Source organism: Nyctereutes procyonoides, unplaced genomic scaffold (genome assembly GCF_905146905.1).
Source record: "Nyctereutes procyonoides isolate TBG_1078 unplaced genomic scaffold, NYPRO_anot_genome, whole genome shotgun sequence".
Lineage (NCBI taxonomy): Eukaryota > Metazoa > Chordata > Mammalia > Carnivora > Canidae > Nyctereutes > Nyctereutes procyonoides.
Window position 1 is genome coordinate 30,208,607 of NW_026575139.1, and position 20,450 is coordinate 30,229,056.

At 46.7% G+C, this 20,450-nt stretch overlaps 1 protein-coding gene across 3 annotated transcripts in view; it reads right to left on the reverse strand.

The window, feature by feature from the left end:
- Positions 1-4,364: 4,364 nt before the first annotated feature.
- The window catches only part of RAD51B (RAD51 paralog B), a 597,782-nt gene continuing 581,696 nt past the window's right edge, over positions 4,365-20,450 (reverse strand). Inside the window, exons 11-13 of one of the 3 annotated variants that reach the window (XR_008661708.1) lie at positions 5,385-5,936; positions 4,771-5,013; positions 4,366-4,677 (exon numbers count right to left, since the gene is read on the reverse strand). Coding sequence is in view for 1 of the 3 variants with exons in the window: in XM_055304408.1 (XP_055160383.1) it covers positions 5,932-5,936 (5 nt within the window). In the remaining 2 variants the exon portion in view is untranslated. Of the gene's footprint in view, positions 5,014-5,375; positions 5,937-20,450 lie in introns of those variants that run through there. The other 2 variants (XR_008661707.1, XM_055304408.1) reach the window with 2 other exon arrangements.

The following is a 20,450-nucleotide window of genomic DNA, read 5'->3' on the forward strand; positions in this document are numbered from 1 at the left end:
AGTGAGGTCTAATTCCTCAGCTTTGCCCCTCTCATTCCTAGACCTTCTCACTCCCACCCCCACCCCTCGAACCTCTCAGAAAACTTGGTTTTATTTGCTGAGTCAGCAAACACAGCTGGAAGTGGCCTCCAACACACAGGTTTAGGGAATGAGGCCATGTTCTATTCACCTTGGGGAGAATTGCATAAGCTTTTGGTACCCAAACCTATCCATGCCTAAAAGGAGGGGTACTGTTAACATGTGCCTACCAACTTCAGAAAGGGCCATGGGGATGAAGGTGTAATTAGAGCCTGTGAATGCTTTGTGCTTCCTGGATGAAAGACAACACTCTGAAGTTTTATTATCTACCTACTTTGCTTTTTTATTGTTCCAGTTCCCTTCTGTTTTTCCTTTTGGGGGTCTGTGTAAACTTTATTAGGTATTAATTTCAAAAAAGGCCTCCTTGCACCTCAGAGAAGGATTTTATTTGGTGCCTCAGAGAATTTCTTTCCATAACCCGGACCCTCAAAGAATTCCTCTTAGGGTGAAAGAGGCCTGTGTGTGTTCAGCCGCTCAGTTCAGTTCAATTTAACAAATATTTCCGAAGCATCTACCACCATATGCCTAGCCCCTGGAGGCAGGGCAGGCCTGGAAGAGTGGGGAAGGTTATGAACTCTGGAGCCAGGCCGCCTGGGGATTGAGTTCCAGCCCAGCAGTTCCATGTGGTCCTCGGAGAGCCTTGATCAATTCTTGGAATCTCTGTTTCATCACCTGTAAAATGGAGATAATCCCATCCATCTCTCCGGGCAAAGTAATAAAAAGATATAAATCTCACAGTGAGTAGTGGGTGGCAGGTCAGTAATTCCCAGTTGTCCACCCCCTCTTTAGGATCTGGCCCCTGAGAAGGGGGAGAGGAAATGCCTTTACCTTAGTTTCTGTCCAGTCTACCCTAAGGCCCTCTCTCTAGTCCTTATTCATCCATTTTGGAAAGAATGCCAGCTAGCTAAACCAGCAGTTCTGGAACATTCTCATCTCAGTTCCCCCGGTGCTTCCATTTCCTCTATTCATTCCCCCTTTACCCAAATCCCTCCCAGGCCTCCACATTAATATCCCCCTTCACCCTCCCTTCAGACCCACTCCCAGGAGAGAGAAGAAAAGAACGTTCCCATCCCTTTGAGAAGGAGAGCACAGTGGAAATGGCTTTGGATTTTTTTGCACCCACTTCACAGGCTCTGTGAAGCCCCAGTCCTTGGAAGGTGTGCTCTGGGCAGGAGGGAAGGGGCTCGAGGCCAGCAGGGTGGGCTGAGGCCATCCAGTTCAGGCAGGACCCAAGGGAGAACGTTTTCACAGGTTCCCTCGCCTCCTGGATCCAGCGTGGAAGATGACCCTAGTGTTCGCTGGCAGATCCTGCTGTCCAGTCTGAGAGAAGCACACTGGAGGCATCCACACAGGACCCCGTGAGCCCTGAATGAGGCTTCTTGCCATTTCTCTGGTTGCCAGGGAGGAGAGGGGATATCAAGGAAGCCCCAAAAAGGCACCGAGAGGCCAACACAGATTAAATTAAGCTCCCGAGGGGCCGGGCATCCCACAGATCCCTGGGAGTGCGTAGCTTCGAGGAGGCCTGTTCAGTCGGTTTGTTCTTTCAGACGGGCACCAGGGAAGCCAGGAGTTATTGTTTCCCAAAAGGTAGGCCCTCATCAGGTGGGTGGTCTTAGCATTTTCCATGCGCTTTCATTCCCTCCCTCTTCTTTTCAGGACCACTGAGGGGGTTCTCTCCCCTCTCCCAGCGGCGCTGAGGCGGGGTGGGAGGGTGGCTGCACCGTGCATCTGGGCTGGGTTTTCCCACAGGCCCTCGAAAGGGCAGCCTGGTTGCCTTCAGAAAGCCCTGGGCGGCCCGTGGGGGGAGCAGGGCTGCAGCTGTGGGTCCCCTCCCTCCGCAGCAGGCTTTGATCAGTTCTCATGGGGGCTGTGTGCAGCCTGACCTCCCATCTCCAGCGCCTCTCAGGTGGAAAGTTCTGTTCAGCCTGTCTGAGGCTTCAAAGGCTCTCCCCTCCTTAGGCTGGGACGAGACTGATAATGGTTCTCATTTTGTTGTCCTGTGATCTCCCAGCAGCCCCCATCTTTCGATTGACAGGCTTCTGCTTGTTTGCTTGGGCTGCTTCGGCCGAACTCAAACCACCTTTCTGGTTGAGGAAGCACATTGACATCCTCCCCCATTGAGGCGCCTTTGTTGCTCAGACGTGGCCTCCAGCCCAGACAGAGGTGACCGGGCCACCGCAGCTGGGCACCTGGGGAATCAGACTGGGCGTTGGGCAGGGCGGACGTGAGAGAGAGGCCAAGGACTCCCTGAGCCTGCAGGCTTCAGGAGGAACCCTCAGCTCCGCCCTTCCTGCCTCAGGGAAGCTGGTGCGTTCTGCCCCAGTTCCTCACAGGAATCCAGCTGCGGGGGCTGAGGTGTGCACCCCGAGCCCGTGCGAGGACCTGGCTCTGTGTAGGAGAGGCTGCGAGGCCCCAAGACACCAGCTTCCCAAGAACCAAGCTATTCGCAGTCTTGAGCCTCAGGCACCAGGCCAGCCGCATTCGGGAAGTTCCTTTGAGGGCCTATTATTTCCAATGGCTGTGGCCTTCTGGCCTCAGTTCTCAGCCCAAGGGGTAAACAACAGCTGAGCAGCCACTCCAGGGCCCACTTCCAGCGCCCTCCCCACACGGCTGTTGACCCTGAGCCCGGGCCTCCCAGCCCCCTGCCCAGGGCGAAAGGACACAGCCGGGGTGACCCACCCAGGTGGCTGTCATCAAGTTTGGGCAGGATCCCTGCCTCACCAGAGGGCCAGGGGGCCTCGGAATGGTGCGCTGAGCCTCACACAGGGATGGGGTTAGGCTGCATGTTGCCCTTCGGTTTCCTCATATTTAAAATGAGGGTGGCCAAGGGCAACAGGGGCGGTCAGGAGAGCATCCTTCTTCCCCAGCCTGATAGCACAGTGCTCTTCCTTCCTTTTGATCGTACTCAAAACAACGGCTGCACTAGGAACAATGGGCCCGGGAGGAGGCCGGAGGGGATTTATTATGCTGTCGTCCTGTGGCACAGCCTCGCCTGACTTTATCTTGCACAGAGGTCTGCGTAGGAGGAAATCTGGCAGGCCCTCGGGTCGCCTCTCTGCTCCTGCACTCCCTCCAATTCAGAATGCTGGGAGGACAGGGAAGAAGCTGCCCGTTCAGCCACGCCTTAGCCTAAGCGGGGGCCAGAGAGAGGTCAGCCCAGACCTCTCCAAAACTCTTCCTGTGACTCTGTGAAAGGCACAGGGACTCCAGGTGTTGGGCCTGCCTGAGTCCATCCTGACGAAGAGAGGGCCCCAGACAGTGTCAGTGTGCCCAGGACTGGGCTTTCTCAGATCCTTGCTCTCTAGGCAGCTTGCTCTCTTCTCCTGGCGATGGGGAGAGAGAGTTATGCCAGATGGGTTCTGTTTGTGGACTGTCCAGCCTTTCACAGGGAGAGGCCACTTGATTAGGGGTTTCACCTTTTGCCCCAGCATGGCCAAGGGGGGAGAAAGGCCTTGGGGCTGAGAGGACCTTTCTCGATCAGTATCGGTTGGGACTAGATTTTCCTGGAATGTGGATGTTTTGCCGTCCATGTGCTGTTAGCAGGGTCTAACCAGATCCTTACCCAAACTGTAGTGTCAATGGTGTTAATATTTAGAAAATAAACACTTCTTTCTCATCAGCCAGCAAGGCATTGTGGGATATTGTGGGGTGCTGGAACACCCGTCTTTGTGAGGCTTGAATCTTCTGTAATGCTGTGGATTCAGCACAGGTCTGGTGCCATCATCATTCCCTCTATGACCTTGAACAGGCCATATGACCTCTCAGAGCCTCAGTTGACTCATCTGTAAGATGGGGATGAGAATGCTAACCTCATAGAATGGTTTTGAGGATCAAACAAGATAAGTATGTAAATTACATAGCACGTATTAAGAATTCTATAGACTATGGTCACTATGATCACCACCATTTCAAATAGGTGCGAGGGCCTGATCTGACTCCCTCTGATCCTGAGTAACATCCTTGAGGGAGCTGTGGGCCCTGCTCTCAGCTGTGAGGAGTGACAACATGAGGACCTCTTGAGGAAAACAGACCCACAGCACAAAGTTGACAAAGTTCGCCTTGGATACCAGCCCTAAGTTCAGGCATTGGACTTGGTTTTCTAGATTCTCTCTCTCTCCTGTCACATCATCTCTCTGTGCAACCTCATTGTATTAGTTTTCTAAGGTGGCTACAACAAATCATCACAAACCCAGCATCTTAAAACAAAAGAAATTTATTCCACCACAGCTGTAGAAGCCAGAAGTCCAAAATCAAGATGTTGGCAGGGCCATGCTCCCCTGAAGGCTCTTGAGGAGAACATGTCTCTGCTTCTTCCAGCCTCTGATAACTCCAGTCATTCCTGGGCTTGGGGCCGCATAACTCCATTCTCTGCCTCTATGCTCAAATGGCCTCCTCTTTTTCCTGTTTCTCTTATAAGGACACTTGTCATTGGATTTAGAGCCCACCTAGGTAAACCAGGATGATCTTATCTCAAGATCCTTCACTTAATTACATTTGCAAAGACCCTATTCCAAAGAAGTTCACATTCACAGGTTCCAGGGGTTGGAATGTGGACATATCTTCTGGAGGCTGCCATTTTGCCCACCACATCCATCTGCCCTGTAAAATGTCCTGCTGGATTATGACTAAAGAATCAAGACAAAAAAAAAAAAGAAAGAAAGAAAAGAAAAGAATCAAGACAAAAGCTCTCACTTGTGGCTGGTGAGGAGGATCACTCATTTCCATGGTTCTCCCCTTAGCCCCAAGAAAGGGGTGTGGTCCATCTTCAAAAGGTAATCTGGCTGTTCATTCTTTGGTTCCTGGAGGGTAGTGAAGATAAGTTCCTCCTGCCCTGTGAAAAACTGAGACATCGCTGCATTCAAGGGCAGCACTAAAATCAGAACTGCGTTCCAGGGGTTCCTGTACTTAGCCAGACACACTGGGGTTTCAAAGCCCCTGAAAGGAAAAAAAAAAAAAAAAGCCCCTGAAAGGCTTACAAGAGAGCTGTGAAGACCTACTTTCATTTTTTTTTTTTATAAATTAATTTTTATTGGTGTTCAATTTACCAACATACAGAATAACACCCAGTGCTCATCCCGTCAAGTGTCCCCCTCCGTGCCCGTCACCCATTCACCCCCACCCCTCGCCCTCCTCCCCTTCCACCACCCCTAGGTCATTTCCCAGAGTTAGAAGTCTTTATGTTCTGTGTCCCTTTCTGATATCTCCCACACATTTCTTCTCCCTTCCCTTATATTCCCCTTCACTATTATTCATATTCCCCAAATGAGTGAGAACATACACTGTTTGTCCTTCTCCGATTGACTTACTTCACTCAGCATAATACCCTCCAGTTCCATCCACGTTGAAGCAAATGGTGGGTATTTGTTGTTTCTAATGGCTGAGTAATATTCCATTGTATACATAAACCACATCTTCTTTATCCATTCATCTTTCGATGGGCACCGAGGCTCCTTCCACAGTTTGGCTATTGTGGACATGGCTGCTAGAAACATCGGGGTGGAAGACCTACTTTCAAATGGTGTGTTGAGTCTCTCTTCCTGCCAACCCCACTGGAAGCATTTTTTCTTCCAGTGCTCATACTCTTTCCCTTCTTCTTTTCCCTTTGCCATCTTCCCGAGGCCTTCCACTCACAGAAAGTGTCCAGGAGACCCTACCCTCTCTTTTCTTAAAAGCCTCCTCTGGCCATCCTCCCTTCACAGGGCCATGCTCTGAGAGATCCTCCCGGCTCTCTTTCCTGTTTTAGCCCATATTCAGCCATAAAGGTCCATGCTTAACAGAAAGGACATTGTCTCAGGGCTTCCAAGGCCTCTCTCTTTGGAAGGCCTTCTTTCCAAATTGCTGACGCTTCCGCTATCAGGCTGTGCAAGAAGAAGAAAGATCATCATATAGCAGGGTTTTTTTTTTTTAATTCTTCCAATCAAATGATACTTATATATAGATTTAACATATGCTTTGACTCCCTCTGAGTGGTTTCAAGAACTAAACCAGCTCTATGCCCCTTTCCTCTGACCAGGCTAGTTCAGTGGGGCTCTGCTGATGACCTGGCCTTTCTCCTCTGCAGTTACTATGAATAACTTTGCTTTTGTCGCTTTCTCTTTAAAGGTGTTCCTCCTCTTTCTGGTTCACAGATAGTAATGGGTGGCATGAGCAGAGTTCAGCTTTCATGAATATGGGAGCTCTAAACATTGGATCACATGCTAACAGAATCCCTCATGTTTACGAGAATCTAGCTAAAGGTGGAAAGTCAATATGACCCCACAGTCTTGAGAACATTGTGAATTCCCATGAGGATAAAAATCTGACCTGTGCCTGTACATTGCTGGTGGGGATGTAAAATAGTTCACCCATTTAGGAAAACAGTATGGCAGTTCCTGAAAAAGTTAAATATAGATTACTCTATGACCCAGCAATTCTACTCCTGTGAATTGAAAACAGTTACTCAAATAGATACATGTACACACGAGTTCACAGCAGCACTATTCATAACAGCCAAAAAAAGGTGCAAAGAGCCCAGATAATCCACCTGTGGATGAATGGATAAGCAAAATGCGAGATATATCCATACAATGGAATATTACTCAGCCAGGTACTGAACTATGCTACAAGATGGAGGAACCTCAGAAATATGCTGGTGAAAGAAGCCAGACACAAAAGGTCACATACAGTATGTTTGTATTTACCTGAAATATTCAGAACAGGTAAATCCATAGAGACAGAGTGCAGACTGGTAGTTTCTAGGAGCTGAGCAGAGGTGGGAGGATTGGCAAGCACTGAGTAATGGGTATGAAGTTTCCTTTTGGGGTGATAAAAGTGTCAAATATTGGTGGTGGTTGCATAACATTGTGAGTGTACTAATCACCTCAGATCATGTTTTGTGTTATGAGATAAAAACTTCAAATGTAAAAAAAAAAAAAAAAAAAAAAGTAAGAGAAAATCTGACCTTTGTGCTCCATGCACACACCCCAGCCCCTGGTCTTAGCCTCTCTCTACATGTCCTTCCTGGGCAGACCTGTGGGCCCATTCTCAGTGCCAGGGCTCCAGATTGGTTTAGGGTACAGATTACTCTCAGGCTTTTTCTTGATCCCACTTCTAAGGCACATCTCCTAAAATCCCATGACTAAAGCTGAGTCTTTGCAGCAGCAACCAAGTGTTGTAGCAGAGAACAATGGGTGTGGGTGAGAAAACCTTTCTATCCAGACTGTTGTTTCTCAATATTTTGTTTCTGTGGCAGTGAGCTGGATTTTCTAAGCAAGATTAATAGGTTTGTACATTTCCCTGCCTTTAAGAATTTCTACAGGTTGGGAGAAGACAAAGAACACAAGTGACAAGGTACCTAGAAAAAGATGTTCAAGGCCTACATGAAGCCCACCCTGGGTTCTATTTGAAACTATTGTTTGTTAAAGTCATGGGGGAAGAAAGTTCATGCCCCATTATATTTATTCCAACTTCATTTGAGGAATATGAAGAGACTTAGAGTTTTGTGCTTCCAGAACAGAGGAGATACGGGACTTTGAGGAGAAAAATGTCTCTCGAAGGAACGGGGGCCATGGGGACTTCCTCACGTTAACTGGGACAGAAAGTTGGAAGTCTGATAACTGAGCTGTCATTCATCAAGGGCACTCACTCACTTACCCCACTGGGCCTGCCCTGAGCCAGCATGCAATGTGCCCGGCCACTGGCTGGAGTAGCCAGAGGTGACCAGCCAGCACCTGTCCTGACTGCATTTGCAGCCCCGTGTGGAAGTGGGGTGGACATATGGCGAGCATCATGGCCATGGTGCATGTGCTCAGTCCGAGGGCCGTGGAGTACCAGGAATCAGAGCCTGAGGTGATAGGGAATGCGCCCCCCCATCGTTGGTGACATCTGAGCCCAGGGTTGAAGGAAGATTGAGGCAGGGACAAGCATCACAGATAAGTGAGCACAGCAGCAGTATTGGCCCAAAGGCATGAAGACGAGTGGCATATCTGGGGAATGTGGCCAGATCCCACAAAGAGGGCTGCACACATCCCTGGAACATGTAGGAAAGGCCTAGAATGGCTGAGAGGTTGTCGCTGGAGAGGTAGGGAAGAGCATAGGTTTGGGGAGGACCCCAGAGGCTTTAACTGAGTTGGTGACATTTCATTTCTTAAGCTGGGTGTTGATATAAGGAAGCTCTTTATGCTTTTTTGTACATGTGAAATTGTCTCAGTGACTTGTCAATCTCTGTGGGAAAGTTTCATGGTACATGGAGGCTGAGAAGTCCTTGCAAGACTACAAGCTTCTGAGCTTCCCACTGTGGTGGCATGTAAGCTGCTCGTTTTTTATTCCCTTTGCCAAGGACTCCAAGGCCACACCTCTACAGAAATAGCAGGACAGAGCTTGACCCTCCCAGCCCTGGGGCATACAGTTCCTGGAACAGAACGTTTCCCATCTAGGGAAGTGTGAGCAGAGGAAGGAGTCTAAGCCCCATTTTGTGTCCTAGGGGACAGCTGATACGCCCCTTAATGGACACTGCCCCAAGTTCTTTTTCAAGTGAATTTCCCTTCAGCTACACTGTTTGCTTTTTCCTGCCAGAGCATCCTGCCCCCTCCAGTGCGGTCCTGAGGAGGAGATCCAGCCCCTGCCTTCCTGGTGTGCAGAGCTTAAAACAAGAGCCCTCTGCCCATCGGACATCCTTACCATTTCCAGCTATTGAGTGTAATCAGGTGTGCCAGGATCTGATTTCAAAGCCCAAATCCAAGGGGCTCAGAGGAATCCTTTCTCCCTGTTGCTCCAGTGGAAGACAAAGGGGACTGAACAAACAGGATGTGCTGAGAGCTGCATGGAGCACTACCCCAGCAAGACAGGCAGGCGGGCAGGACGCAGGGCTGGAAGAGGTGGCCCGTGAGCCGGGGTGTTGGCATGTGTGGTTAATCATGCCCAAGAGAAATAAGCAGGACAAGAAGAGCAGACACAGTGGTCCATCTGAAAGCCTCTCTGGATGGTGATTCCTTATACTCACGCTCATGCAGGGTCTGGGGAGTTACAGAATCCCTGCCTCCCAGAGGATCCTGACTCTGGCCATTCACCTTGCAGAAGCTGTGTATTTCTAGAAATTGTGGGGGCAGGAGAGAGACAGGACTCAGGGATCTACAAACAAGTTAGGACTGATATGGGGTGCAGTTGGGAGAAGACACACCAGTCGCAGCCCAATGGTTGGGTCCTGGTAATTCCATTTGTTACTGTCCCTGTTTCTGTCTCTTACTATCCCAGACTCTAATCACTGAGCTTGGGAACTTACATCTAGTAAACCCTCTCAATCATGAACTTGAAAAAGAGTCCAAAGTCATTCCAGAGAACAAAACCTTTCTTAGGAGGATAGTTCCTCCTCTCCCCTTCTACTGCCCAGTTTTTTTTTTTTAAGATTTTATTTATTTATTCATGAGAGACACAGAGAGAAAGAGGCAGAGACACAGGCAGAGGGAGAAGCAGGCTCCATGCAGGGATCCCGGGACTCCAGGATCACGCCCTGGGGCTGAAGGCAGCGCTAAACCACTGAGCCACCTGGGCTGCCCCCTACCACCAGTTTTATATGGGAGAAATCAGAGATTAAAATCATATTTATCAAGACTGGATTTGAAAGCAAACGAAGGTCTTTGAAGGCTACAAGGATAGGAAGCAACTTACCCTGGGGATAGGTTTGTCCCCTTACCACATAATGGTATCTGCCCCCAGTCACCATCTTTCAGAGATACTCTCCCTGGTACTTTCAATCACGGGTACTTGGAATATCGCTTCAGACACTTCTGGTTCTTCCAGGCACTGGGTGCCACACCTCACATTCTGTGGATGGGGCAGGAAGGACAAATGCCCGCTGGTACACAGGGCAGTCCCACACAGCTGGAGAACTATGCCACCTTTTTTTTATTTTTTAAGATTTTATTTATTTATTCATGACAGACACAGCGAGAGAGGCAGAGACACAGGCAGAGGGAGAAGCAGGCTCCATGCTGGGAGCCCAATGTGGGACTTGATCCCCGGTCTCCAGGATCACACCCTGGGCTGAAGGCGGCGCTAAACCGCTGGGCCACCTGGGCTGCCCTGCCAGCCTTTTACTAATAGAGAAATACTGGTGGAATTGGTCGTTTCTGATACCCAGCACAACCCCGAGCATCTCCAACCTAGAGTCTTTGAACATAAAACCTACAGAAAGAGTATCTGACAGGGAGTAGCACATTCTAAAGGTCACTGTTGGTTCTAGATGAAATAAAAAGCACCCGGAAAATGAAAACCTGCATGACATCTATAGTTCATCATTGTCTCTGAAATAAACCAGAAGTTTCCAAGAGAGATTTTAATCTGGCACAAAACATCAGATTTATGGAGATACTTCCCCCTGGAGCTAATGTTCTGGGAGCTAGGGATTCAGAGGCTGTCTCTCAGATAAAATTGGTTTGGGCATATATTAAGTTGCTTTGCCCCGATGTGGTGTAAATAGTTGGCATGCTAAGAATGGTTAAGAAAGAAAATCCCAGCTAAGAGTGTGTATATGGAAGGCACAATGAACATGCATGTTAAGTAGCCAGAGTGAAAACTGAGTTGGGGTCCTTGGGGGAATTCCAGCTACATTAAATGAACTAACTAGGGCCAGTTTGGGAGGGGAGGTGGGGGGAGCCAGGAGACACATCCAGATTTTCTTAAAGGGAGAAACTTGAAGAATCCATCATTCCACTCATAAGCAAATGACCATCCCAAAGAATTTGAATTCTAGAGAGATCTTGAGCACAAAATTGCAATGTCTTTCAGAACTTGATTTGTGATTCAAGATGAACTGCTTGCTAACTCTGGAGTTACTCAGCCAAGGAGGGTGGGAAAGGCAGGCCCATTAATCAAAAGGTGTCAGGAGACCCCTCCAGGTGGTAACTGAATGAAGGGAGAAGTGAGCTCAGGTGGAGAAGAGAAAGGAAAAAAAGAAACACCCCTTCTCTGATCCCCTGGTGTGGCCAGGAGAGAGATCTGCTTGAGGGAAGCCCAGGGGGATGGTCTGACCCAAACTGTCTCTCAGAACCAGAGTGGCTGGAGCTTGTCTGGGTAGAATTAAAATCCTTGCTCTGCCACTCTCTAGTTGTATGTATGATATTAAATAAGCTAACTAACCTGAACTTTGGTCCCTCACTTGTGAGATGGGGTTAATGGTACTTGCCTCAGAGGGTTGTCAAGGAAATAAGCAAGCATTTATTGAGCAGCTTATATGTGCCAGGCCGGGTATCAGATCCTGGAAAGACAATGGTGAAAGGGCTGACAATTTCATGAGATTACTTATGTAGTGAACTGGGAGCAGACACTGCCTAGCATATAGTAGCTGCTCAACAAAGTCCTTATCCATGTTTTCCATCCTAAAATTACTACAGTCATGCTGTGTGGAAGAAAGAGAGGGTAGATGGGCCAGGCTTTGCTGAGTGGTGCCCGACAGCAAGGATCCAGTTCTGGGATCTTTGCCCCCTCCCTCCAGACCCCTTCCTCTCTACCAACTGGACACCTGCTGTGTACAAACAGTTTTGCCAGGCCCATGGGCCTGACATTACACAGCACTTTGTAGCTTCAAAATTGGCTTTACGTATCAGAAAAAAATGTCAACAGTTTTCAAATTTGTTCACTGGAGCAAGAACTATTCCACGGAGAGCCTGCAGGGATGGAGAGATTTTTGAACTCATATTCCCTTCAACTAGAGTAGCCCTTCTTTGATTGTTTTTATATCCTGGACCTCTAAGAAAGATCAAACCTATTTACTGAGTGTCCTTGATGTGCTTGACACTGCTCTGGTGCTTAAGACATTCAGTGAGCCAATTGGAGATGCCTGGCCTCCAAAACTTTTATTGTAGTAGGGAAGATACACAGTGGATGGTAAACAGAATGAGTTATTTATTACGTCGTATGGTGATGAGTACTTTGGGAGAGGCAAAGTAGAACAGGATGGGGATAAGGAGGGTGGGCAGAAATGTAAACAAGGTAGGTCTCATGCAGAGGTGACATTTTGGCAGGAAGTTATAGGTAAGGGAGTCACGGCAATATTTGGGAAGGTTGGTGAGGGCATCAGCTTCGGGACTGTCTGGGGAGCAGGACTGCTACAAGGAGTCAATGTACAAAGTCCATGAGGGGAAGAGGGCTTGGTGCCAAGAGGTGTGGCATGGAGAATGGGATGGTCAAGGCAGGTGAGCTACAGGAGATGGGACTGCAGGTGCTGGTGGGCATGCGGGTTGTGAGGGACAGCAGAGGGACTCTACATTCAGTCTAGGTGATAAGAGAGTCCCTTCAGAATTTTGAGCTGAGGAACAGCATGATCTCATTTAAGTCTTACGACTGCAAAAATGGGTCGGTGCATTAACCCAGGTTCAGGCCACCAGCAAAGGCTGGAAACCAACCATTTATCTACATAGGCATCCCCGTGGCCTCTTGGAGTAAAGCCTGGGCAGATTACTCCTACACCCATTTTACACATTGGGAAATTGTGACTCAGGGAGGTCACAGGGCTTCTTTAAGGGCACACAGCTGGAAGGCAGTGGGCTAGGGACAGGTCTTGGCTGGGCTGCTGGCCCCAGGGGCTGGCCATCACTCCACTGCCCACCTGAGTCTCTTGTCTCCTTGAGAACTGTTTCAGGGCAGACAAAAGACCACCCGGGTCTACTTGGTTTTTCAAAATTAGTACTTTATTTACTGAAGTCATGCATTAAAAAACTCAGTTGTCCCTCAGGCTTTAAAGTTCACCTTACAAATCTTATTTTACTCTAGTTATAAATCACAGATGCTCAAGAAGCATCTGTGATGCCCTCACATTTCAAAAGCTCCTTCCTTGCCTTATGCCTTAACAATGAACCCAGTACATTCCACCTAGTACATCCCGCATCATGTATCCCACAGTAAATCACACCAGAAAGGAAGAGAGAGCCCTGTTGGGAGGCCTGGGCCAGACAGGACTGTGACCCCAGGCCTGCGGGGGTGGGGCGGACTTCCTGCCAGGCACCGTGTTGCTGGGCAGGGTACCACAGCAGAAGAATCCAGAGGCACCTGGATGAAGGAAAAGGAAATGCTTTCTCTTCCTTTATTCCTTTTTTTTTTTTTTAACCCTTACTCTAAAGAAAACTTTGTGAGGGCAAAGTTGCAGGCTGATGAGCAGAGGCTATGCTTTACAGCATAGACTCTTGAGCCCCTCTCCCCTCTGTCCACTGTCTACACCACCTCACCCCACCCTGCTTTTCTAACTGCTCTGCCCTCCATCTGCCTCCCAGTACTCCAGCTTTTCCCTGTTACCCTCCCTCCCGCTGCGTTCCTACCCCCACCTTCCTCAGGCCTTGGGAGCCCTCCGCCCACCCCCTCCCTGCGTGTCCTTCCAAACCCACACTCTTTGTTGCCGAATTCAAGGTTCTCAATACAATAAAGCTTTGATGATTGGCCCCGATTGAGAAAGAATGTCAGCTTAAATTAATGAAGGGTCTGAATAATAGAATTTTAAAGAAAAGTTTAGTTGCTCTCACGTTTGTAAGACATCCTTTCCAGGGAGAAGCCTTCACATTCAAATGCCCTAAAAGCTAATGCTGAGAAATGGGGCAATATGTCTTAGAGACTCTTTTAAATACTTTAACAGAAAGGGCCCTCTATAATTGGCATATACTTTCTTTGAATATGAGTGTTTCTGCTCCTAAAACCTTTCATTTTTGGTGACCAACATTTCTTTTTATCACTCAGATTTTATTCTCTCAGATCTACCACAGTTTCAACTCCTGAATTCTTTATGACAGAGACATGTCCACATGGAAAGTCTCTGAAAATTTCAGTTTTCAATTTCGTGAGCAATACACGAACATGTGTTTCTTTGCAGAAAATTAAAACCTTAGAAATAACAATAAATGAAAGCCTTATTAACAGTAAAAGAATTCGTGTCCCAGTTTATATCACTTTAAGGTGGTAACAATGTATGATCTATAACAAACTATCCAGCATAAAAATCCCTTTTCAGGGATCCCATCCAAAAGGGAAGGCACCTACATCTGACTGGGAATTGTTTTGCAAAAATAAGGTATCCTTGAAGTGGGTAAAGCCCCGTGCTCTCCCATTCAGTACCACCATGCCTCCATCCATTCCCATTTCCTTACTGCTGCATTCCACCCTTGAAAGGAACACTCACCAATAGGAAATGAAAAGGGCAAATAGTAACAATTATTAAGTCTAGATAAGGGTACTTGGGTGTTCATTTTGCTATTTTCTCTACTTTTCTCAATGTTTAAACTTTTCATAATAATAATAATAATAAACCTCACCAAACGCTAAGAATAGCGAAATAGCCAAGTAACCCTTGGAAGAGAGAAGGACTGGTTCTGTTTAACACTATCCTCCTCTTCATAGGGATTCCCAGCCCCGCACTGAGCAAGGCTGAGCCTCACTTACCAGCTATAGTAACAAAAGAAGTACATGGTGTATTTCTTAGCTATGTGCCCACATTTGTAAGCCCTTTCATACATATTCTTTTCCTTTGGGGGATAGGGAAGGCAAGTGTTGTCACCATTTTGCAATAAGGAAACCAAAATTCTTGGTGACACTACTTAATTAGTTACTGCTTTCTTATGAAGCAGCAGGCATTATTCTAGGCACCTACCTGTATTAACTAATTTTATCATTACAACAACTCTGAGTTACATGTGTAACTTGCTCAAGATTGCAAAGCTAGTAAGCAGTGGGCTGGAATATGAACTCAGGCAGGGTATCCAAGAGCCAGAGCTCTACACCTAAGCCTCATGTGATGACATTACAGATGCTTTTTCCAGTAGTCCAAGAGTGGAAACCTGGCAGCCTTCAGGGTTCACTCAGGCTGTAAATGTGCTGATTTGGCTCATACAGTATTTTACAATTTTTGAATTAATGGCCATAATCTAAAATTTTATTTAAAGGAAGATTCCATCAGAAAATCCAGATTTCTTGTTCCCTTGAAAAATCACATACTGGCAACATTAGGCTGCCATCCCACAAAGTAATAATTGGCTGGAACTGAGTATACACTGCCCCTTTAGGCAGGGTAAACTCTCTTACCGATTTGTCACCTTCCCCACTACTCCCTATTATGCACCTGGCCTCTTTTTGCGACTCTGTTATTTAACATGAGCATTTGAGTTTGCAACCCTTGCAACCTCTGTTACCTAACATGAGCATCTGAGTTAACAACCCCTGCACTGTAAAAATCTACAACCTCAAAGTAGAGTGTGATGGCTACCCTGGTGGCGTCAACACACTACTTAAGTCATATATTCATCCATCTATCCATCCAACCATCTCTTCATGTATCCAAGTGTCCATCTTTTTGCTCTGCCTATCTCAGCCACCTTCCCTACCTAGCTTAGCCATTCTCAAACTGACTGTACAGAGTGACTAGTATCTACACTTCTGCTCAGAAAGGCAGCATCAGAGGATGGGAGATGATCTGTTGAGGAGAAGTTATGGCAGCTGTTATGGACTGAACTGTGCCCCATTCCATCACCATCAAATTCATTATGTTGAAGTCTTAACCCCCAATCTGACTGTGCTTGGAGATAGGCCTTTATTTTTTTTTTAAGATTTTATTTATTTATTCATGAGAGACACACAGAGAGACGCAGACACATAGGCAGAGGGAGAAGCAGGCTTCCTTTGAGAAGCCTAATATGGGACTCAATCCCAGGACCCCAGGATCATGACATGAGCTGAAGGCAGATGCTCAACCACTGAGCCACTCAGGCATCTAGAGACAGGCCTTTACAGGGAAGTAATTAGGGTTGAATGAGGTCATAAGAACAGGATCCTAGTCCAAGAAAACTGGTGTCATAAGAAGAGGAAGAGATATTAGGTGTGCACACATATGAAGCATCATGTGAGGACAGTGAGAAGGGCCCCATCTGCAAATCAAGGAGAGAGGCTTTGGGAGTAACCAAGCTGACTGGCACCTTGATCTTAGACTTCCACTCTCCAGAACTGTGAGAAAATAAATTTCTGTTCTTTAAGCTTTTCTGTGGTATTCTGTGATGGCAGCCTTAGAAGACTAATAGAGCAGGAAAATATTTTTCATGTGTCCCCCATCTAGCCTTCCAGCTTCCTGGTCCCCAGCCCTTTTCCCTACACAGACAATCACCTGACACCCAAAGCCATCTGGGCTGGTTACTAAGAGACATCGTCAGCCATCCCAATTAAGAATAAGGTCTGCTGGGATGCCTGAGTGGCTCAGCGGTTTGGTGCCTGCCTTTGGCCCAGGGTGTGACCCTGGAGTCCCAGGATCGAGTCCCACGTCAGGTACCCGGCATAGAGCCTGCTTCTCCCTCTGCCTGTGTCTCTGCCCCCCTCCCCCCGCCCCTATCATGAATAAACAAATAAATAAAATCTTTAAAAAAAAAAAAAAGGATAAGGTCTGCTATTTCTCCAGTGGTGTAAACACAATCATTGGGATGGGCTGAGAGGGTGGGGAGAGTGCTGGGAAGATGCCACTAAAGCATTGCATCAGTGAGATGCACTCAGGACATTTCACTAAACCCTGTGTACCTGAAATATATGCTGTCTGAGTTCACAGCATAAGGAGACTCTGGAGCTGAGATGTGGACACAGAAAGTATTAGTAAAACCTAAAGTGGCTTAAGGAACATTGAGAGCCACAGGTTCATCCAGTTAGTTGGCTGGTTTTAGCAAGCTGGTTTTTCTTCTGGACAGTCTGAGTCCAGCTTAAACAGTGATGGTCAGAATAATTACTGTAAAATTGGCTTCATCTTAAGCCTTCCTATGGGTTTCCTCCCAGGTGTTCTAGTTAGAGAGGCTTATGTTATTAACACAAAGATAGGTGGTTGCTGATTAACCCCAGAAGGGCCTAGAGGACTGGGAGAAAGCCAAACTGGCTTCTGCTCCATCTTTGCATCAGCTTTCAAGCTGTTAGAGTGGCAATGACTGTGGAAATTGGACAGTGGTGTTGGAGAGAGAGCCTGGACAAACCCCAGATGGGTTTTCAGATACCAGGGGATAGACAACGGCAATAGATTTCAACCTCAGATTCTAAATGTAATGAACAGAGATCTGGAAGTAACCCAGAGGAACTGGCTCTAGAATCCCACAGCAGCAGATTTAGAAACACCACCAGAAGTACCTTCCCTGCCTTCATAAGCTCCTAGGGAAACTGCAATTTTAGTCAGTAGATAAAAGTTTGAACAAGGTTTGATGGATGATTTAATCAACACTGACATAACCCAGAGCTCAGGAAAGGGCAAGGAAATACAGCGGTGTTTAGACTTGCCTCTAATTCACTTCTAGCCTCACATCCACTGAAAAGAATACAGAGATGCTGACATTTGAATGTGGGTGTTTGGGATTGGCCTTTTAACCAGCTGATGAGGTATAAAGGCAAAGCATAGTATCATAATTCAATTTTTCCCCTAGTACTCTCCTTGGGTGTGTAAATTCAGACAAAGCATAATTTCTCTGACTCTGGTGAAACAGGGCAACACCACACATGACCAAACCTCTAAAATATCAGGGAGATTTGTGAAAACTGCCAGTGAGGAGCTTTGGGCATCTTGGGAGAACGAAATTGGTAAAGACCTTATCTACACAGATTCTTTCACTTGTGTTCTAAACCCTACTTTGAAAGTAAATTGCTTGGGATTTGATATTCAAGATTCTGGGGCTCCATGAGGCATGAGGGTGGGGGCCCGTGGAAATGCAAAGGTCTGGGATGGGAAATAGGAATGGGGTCAGAAAAAGCTCTGTGGGATTAGTGGAGCTAGACTATCTTCCTGCTTTGCTCCATCTGGGTCCCCTGATGACATTTCTCATGATTCTGCTGATGTTTGATTTTGGGGAAAGGGAATTTACTCCAAAGATTAGGAGAAAGAGAAAAGGTACTTGGGTCCCCTGGTGGGAATGGGATTTTCTTTAGCTAAGAAAGGGTTTTATTTCCATTTCTTTTTCCACGCCTTCCCCAATCTTACTTATATTCTCAAATAAACTTTAAGAGGTCTTTCTTCCCACTTACCAATCCTATACCTCTGTGATGGGGCAGTTCAACAGGGTGAGAAGCAGGATGCTGATCAGGCATTGGGGGATAAGCAGTAATGGGAGTGTAGGCTATGACTCGAGATCTGGCCTACAGTTGATGAGAGTGGGGAGGAAGAAGCAAGAGAGAATAAGTATCCTTGCAGCAATCCCATGAAGAGTTCAAAGAGCCCACTAGAGCCCATCATGTCCTCACGACCTCACAGATCCTCTAAAGGAAGCTTCCTTGCCCCATCTTCTGCAACTTAGGCAATCATGCTTGCAGGGCATCCCTCAGCCCATAGTTGACTGGCTGGCTAGTGACCATTGATGCTATCTGAGACAGAACAATAAGATAAGCCTGAGCCAATAAGATTGTGTCTTAGGAATTTTAACTAGGCATACCAAGGAAGAAATCCAATGGGAACTGAAGTTGAAAGGCTGAGGTATATATGGAGGAACTCAAGAGCCCATGATGAGCCACATGCAAGGTGAAATTTTGAGTAAGCAGAAACTGCAATCTATAGGACATGTCTGCTAGGACATGAGAGTACCTCAGGCAGAAATGCAGAGGTAAGCAGAAACTCTTAGGTAATAAATCCTCAGAACTACCTCTGCTCCTAAAGGCTTTCCAATTCCAGACCATCTATATCCTTAATACCTGTTCCTTTTTACCTGAAGTCATTGAGATTCTTCTCAAGTTCCATGTAGGTAAGCTAGAATTGAATTATCTGAAGATATTTGCTTTAGGGAGAATGAGTACACTGGCTCCTTTAGTAAACATGGCTACTGCCATTGCTTACTTGGAAGCATTTTGTGTACTTGAGATAAGGTTTCAGGCAGGAAATAGTGCATCCTAATTTCTCCCTTTGTTCTTATGATGTCAGGGTAGGCCAAGACTATGTTTGAATCCTGAAGAAAGGAGGTCTTGGCATTTACAAAAAGTGGGCTGGTCTGAGAAAGCTAAGTCCTTTTTAAGTTACTAAGATCCAGGTCTACAAATCTCTTAAAGGGAAGCTTTAAAACCATGAATTTTTACCTAGTTAAAAGGAGCAAAGAGGTGTGGCAGCCATGTTGGTTCACCAGTGGGATCTCGTGAATCATTTCTCATCTCCAATTTCAGGGCTTAGGAGGGCTAAACTGGAAGGAAAACTGAGAGCAGCTCTTGTCAATATGAGACCTCATCTATTATGTCCACAGCCTGTTGGAAATGTCCCCCGGCAAGGCTGCCATCAGCACTTGACTGAAAACACATGGAAACAGCCCACTCAGAGCAGGAATTCATTACTGGAAGAATAATAAGGGAAAGTTTTTTCTTTTTTTCCTTCTCTCTCTCTCTCTCTGCTGGGAGAGCTGCTTTCTGGAAAAGTCACAGGGCTTAGAGGGAATTTGAATCATGTCTGGTAATAACGGGAAGAATGGAGGAAAAAGGGCATATTTCCAGAAGCCCTTTCAGACAAAGCATGATGGTTCTGGGCAACTCAAAATTAGTTGTTACATCTTAGATGTATTATTGAAGTCAGGCCATGGCTCCTTTTAACCCATTACTCTTTCCTAGAGTTATTAGAGTCTGATAGTTCCAAGGGAAAAGTTAATTGGTTTTCCAGGGCTATTCTTCTCTTTCAAAATGGTTGCTCATAGATTAAGATGGACCATAAAACTATTTGGTCTTCTTTCCTCAAAACTGGCCCATAAGTCTTCAATATATGCTGGGTGATCCCAGGGAAGGGTATTTACAAGACATGAGTATGAAAGAAGGAAAGATATGCCAGCTCACTGGCTACAGCATTGTGTGGCAGACATTATAAGTGTTCACTAATATCTAGTTCTCCTTCCCTTCCAAATACAGGGGAGGTTTGTATTTCCCACTTCCTTGGAGTTGGGTATGGATGCATGACTGCTTGGCCATAAGAGCAGAAGTGATGTGTGTCACATCTTGGGGGAAGCACTCAATTTACAGTGTAGAGCCCTTCTCCTTTCTTCCCCTACTGTGGCAATTGTGGAAGTCCATGTTGATACTAAAATGGAATACTAAAAAAAAAAAAAAAAAAAAAAAAAGAATATTGAGTCATCATATGGGGGACACCATCCCGGGAGAGTCTCTCAGACATGCAGACTTTCAAGATTTTTGGGGGTGTGTGTTTAGGCAGCAAAACCAAGTCTGTCCTGACTTATGCCCACTATTGATTGGTCTACTCTCTTCCAAGACCTGTTTGGAGTTTCTTCCCAGATCTGTTTGGAGCTCTAGAGAACTTGTGCTCTGACTGAACACCATGCTCACTAAAGTTCCGAGAGGTAGGCAGTGCGCTTTCTCTCACACTTAGGATTTTCTCTTGAGGACTGCAATGGGCTCCTTTCTTTCGTTTGAGCAGAAGACGCCTT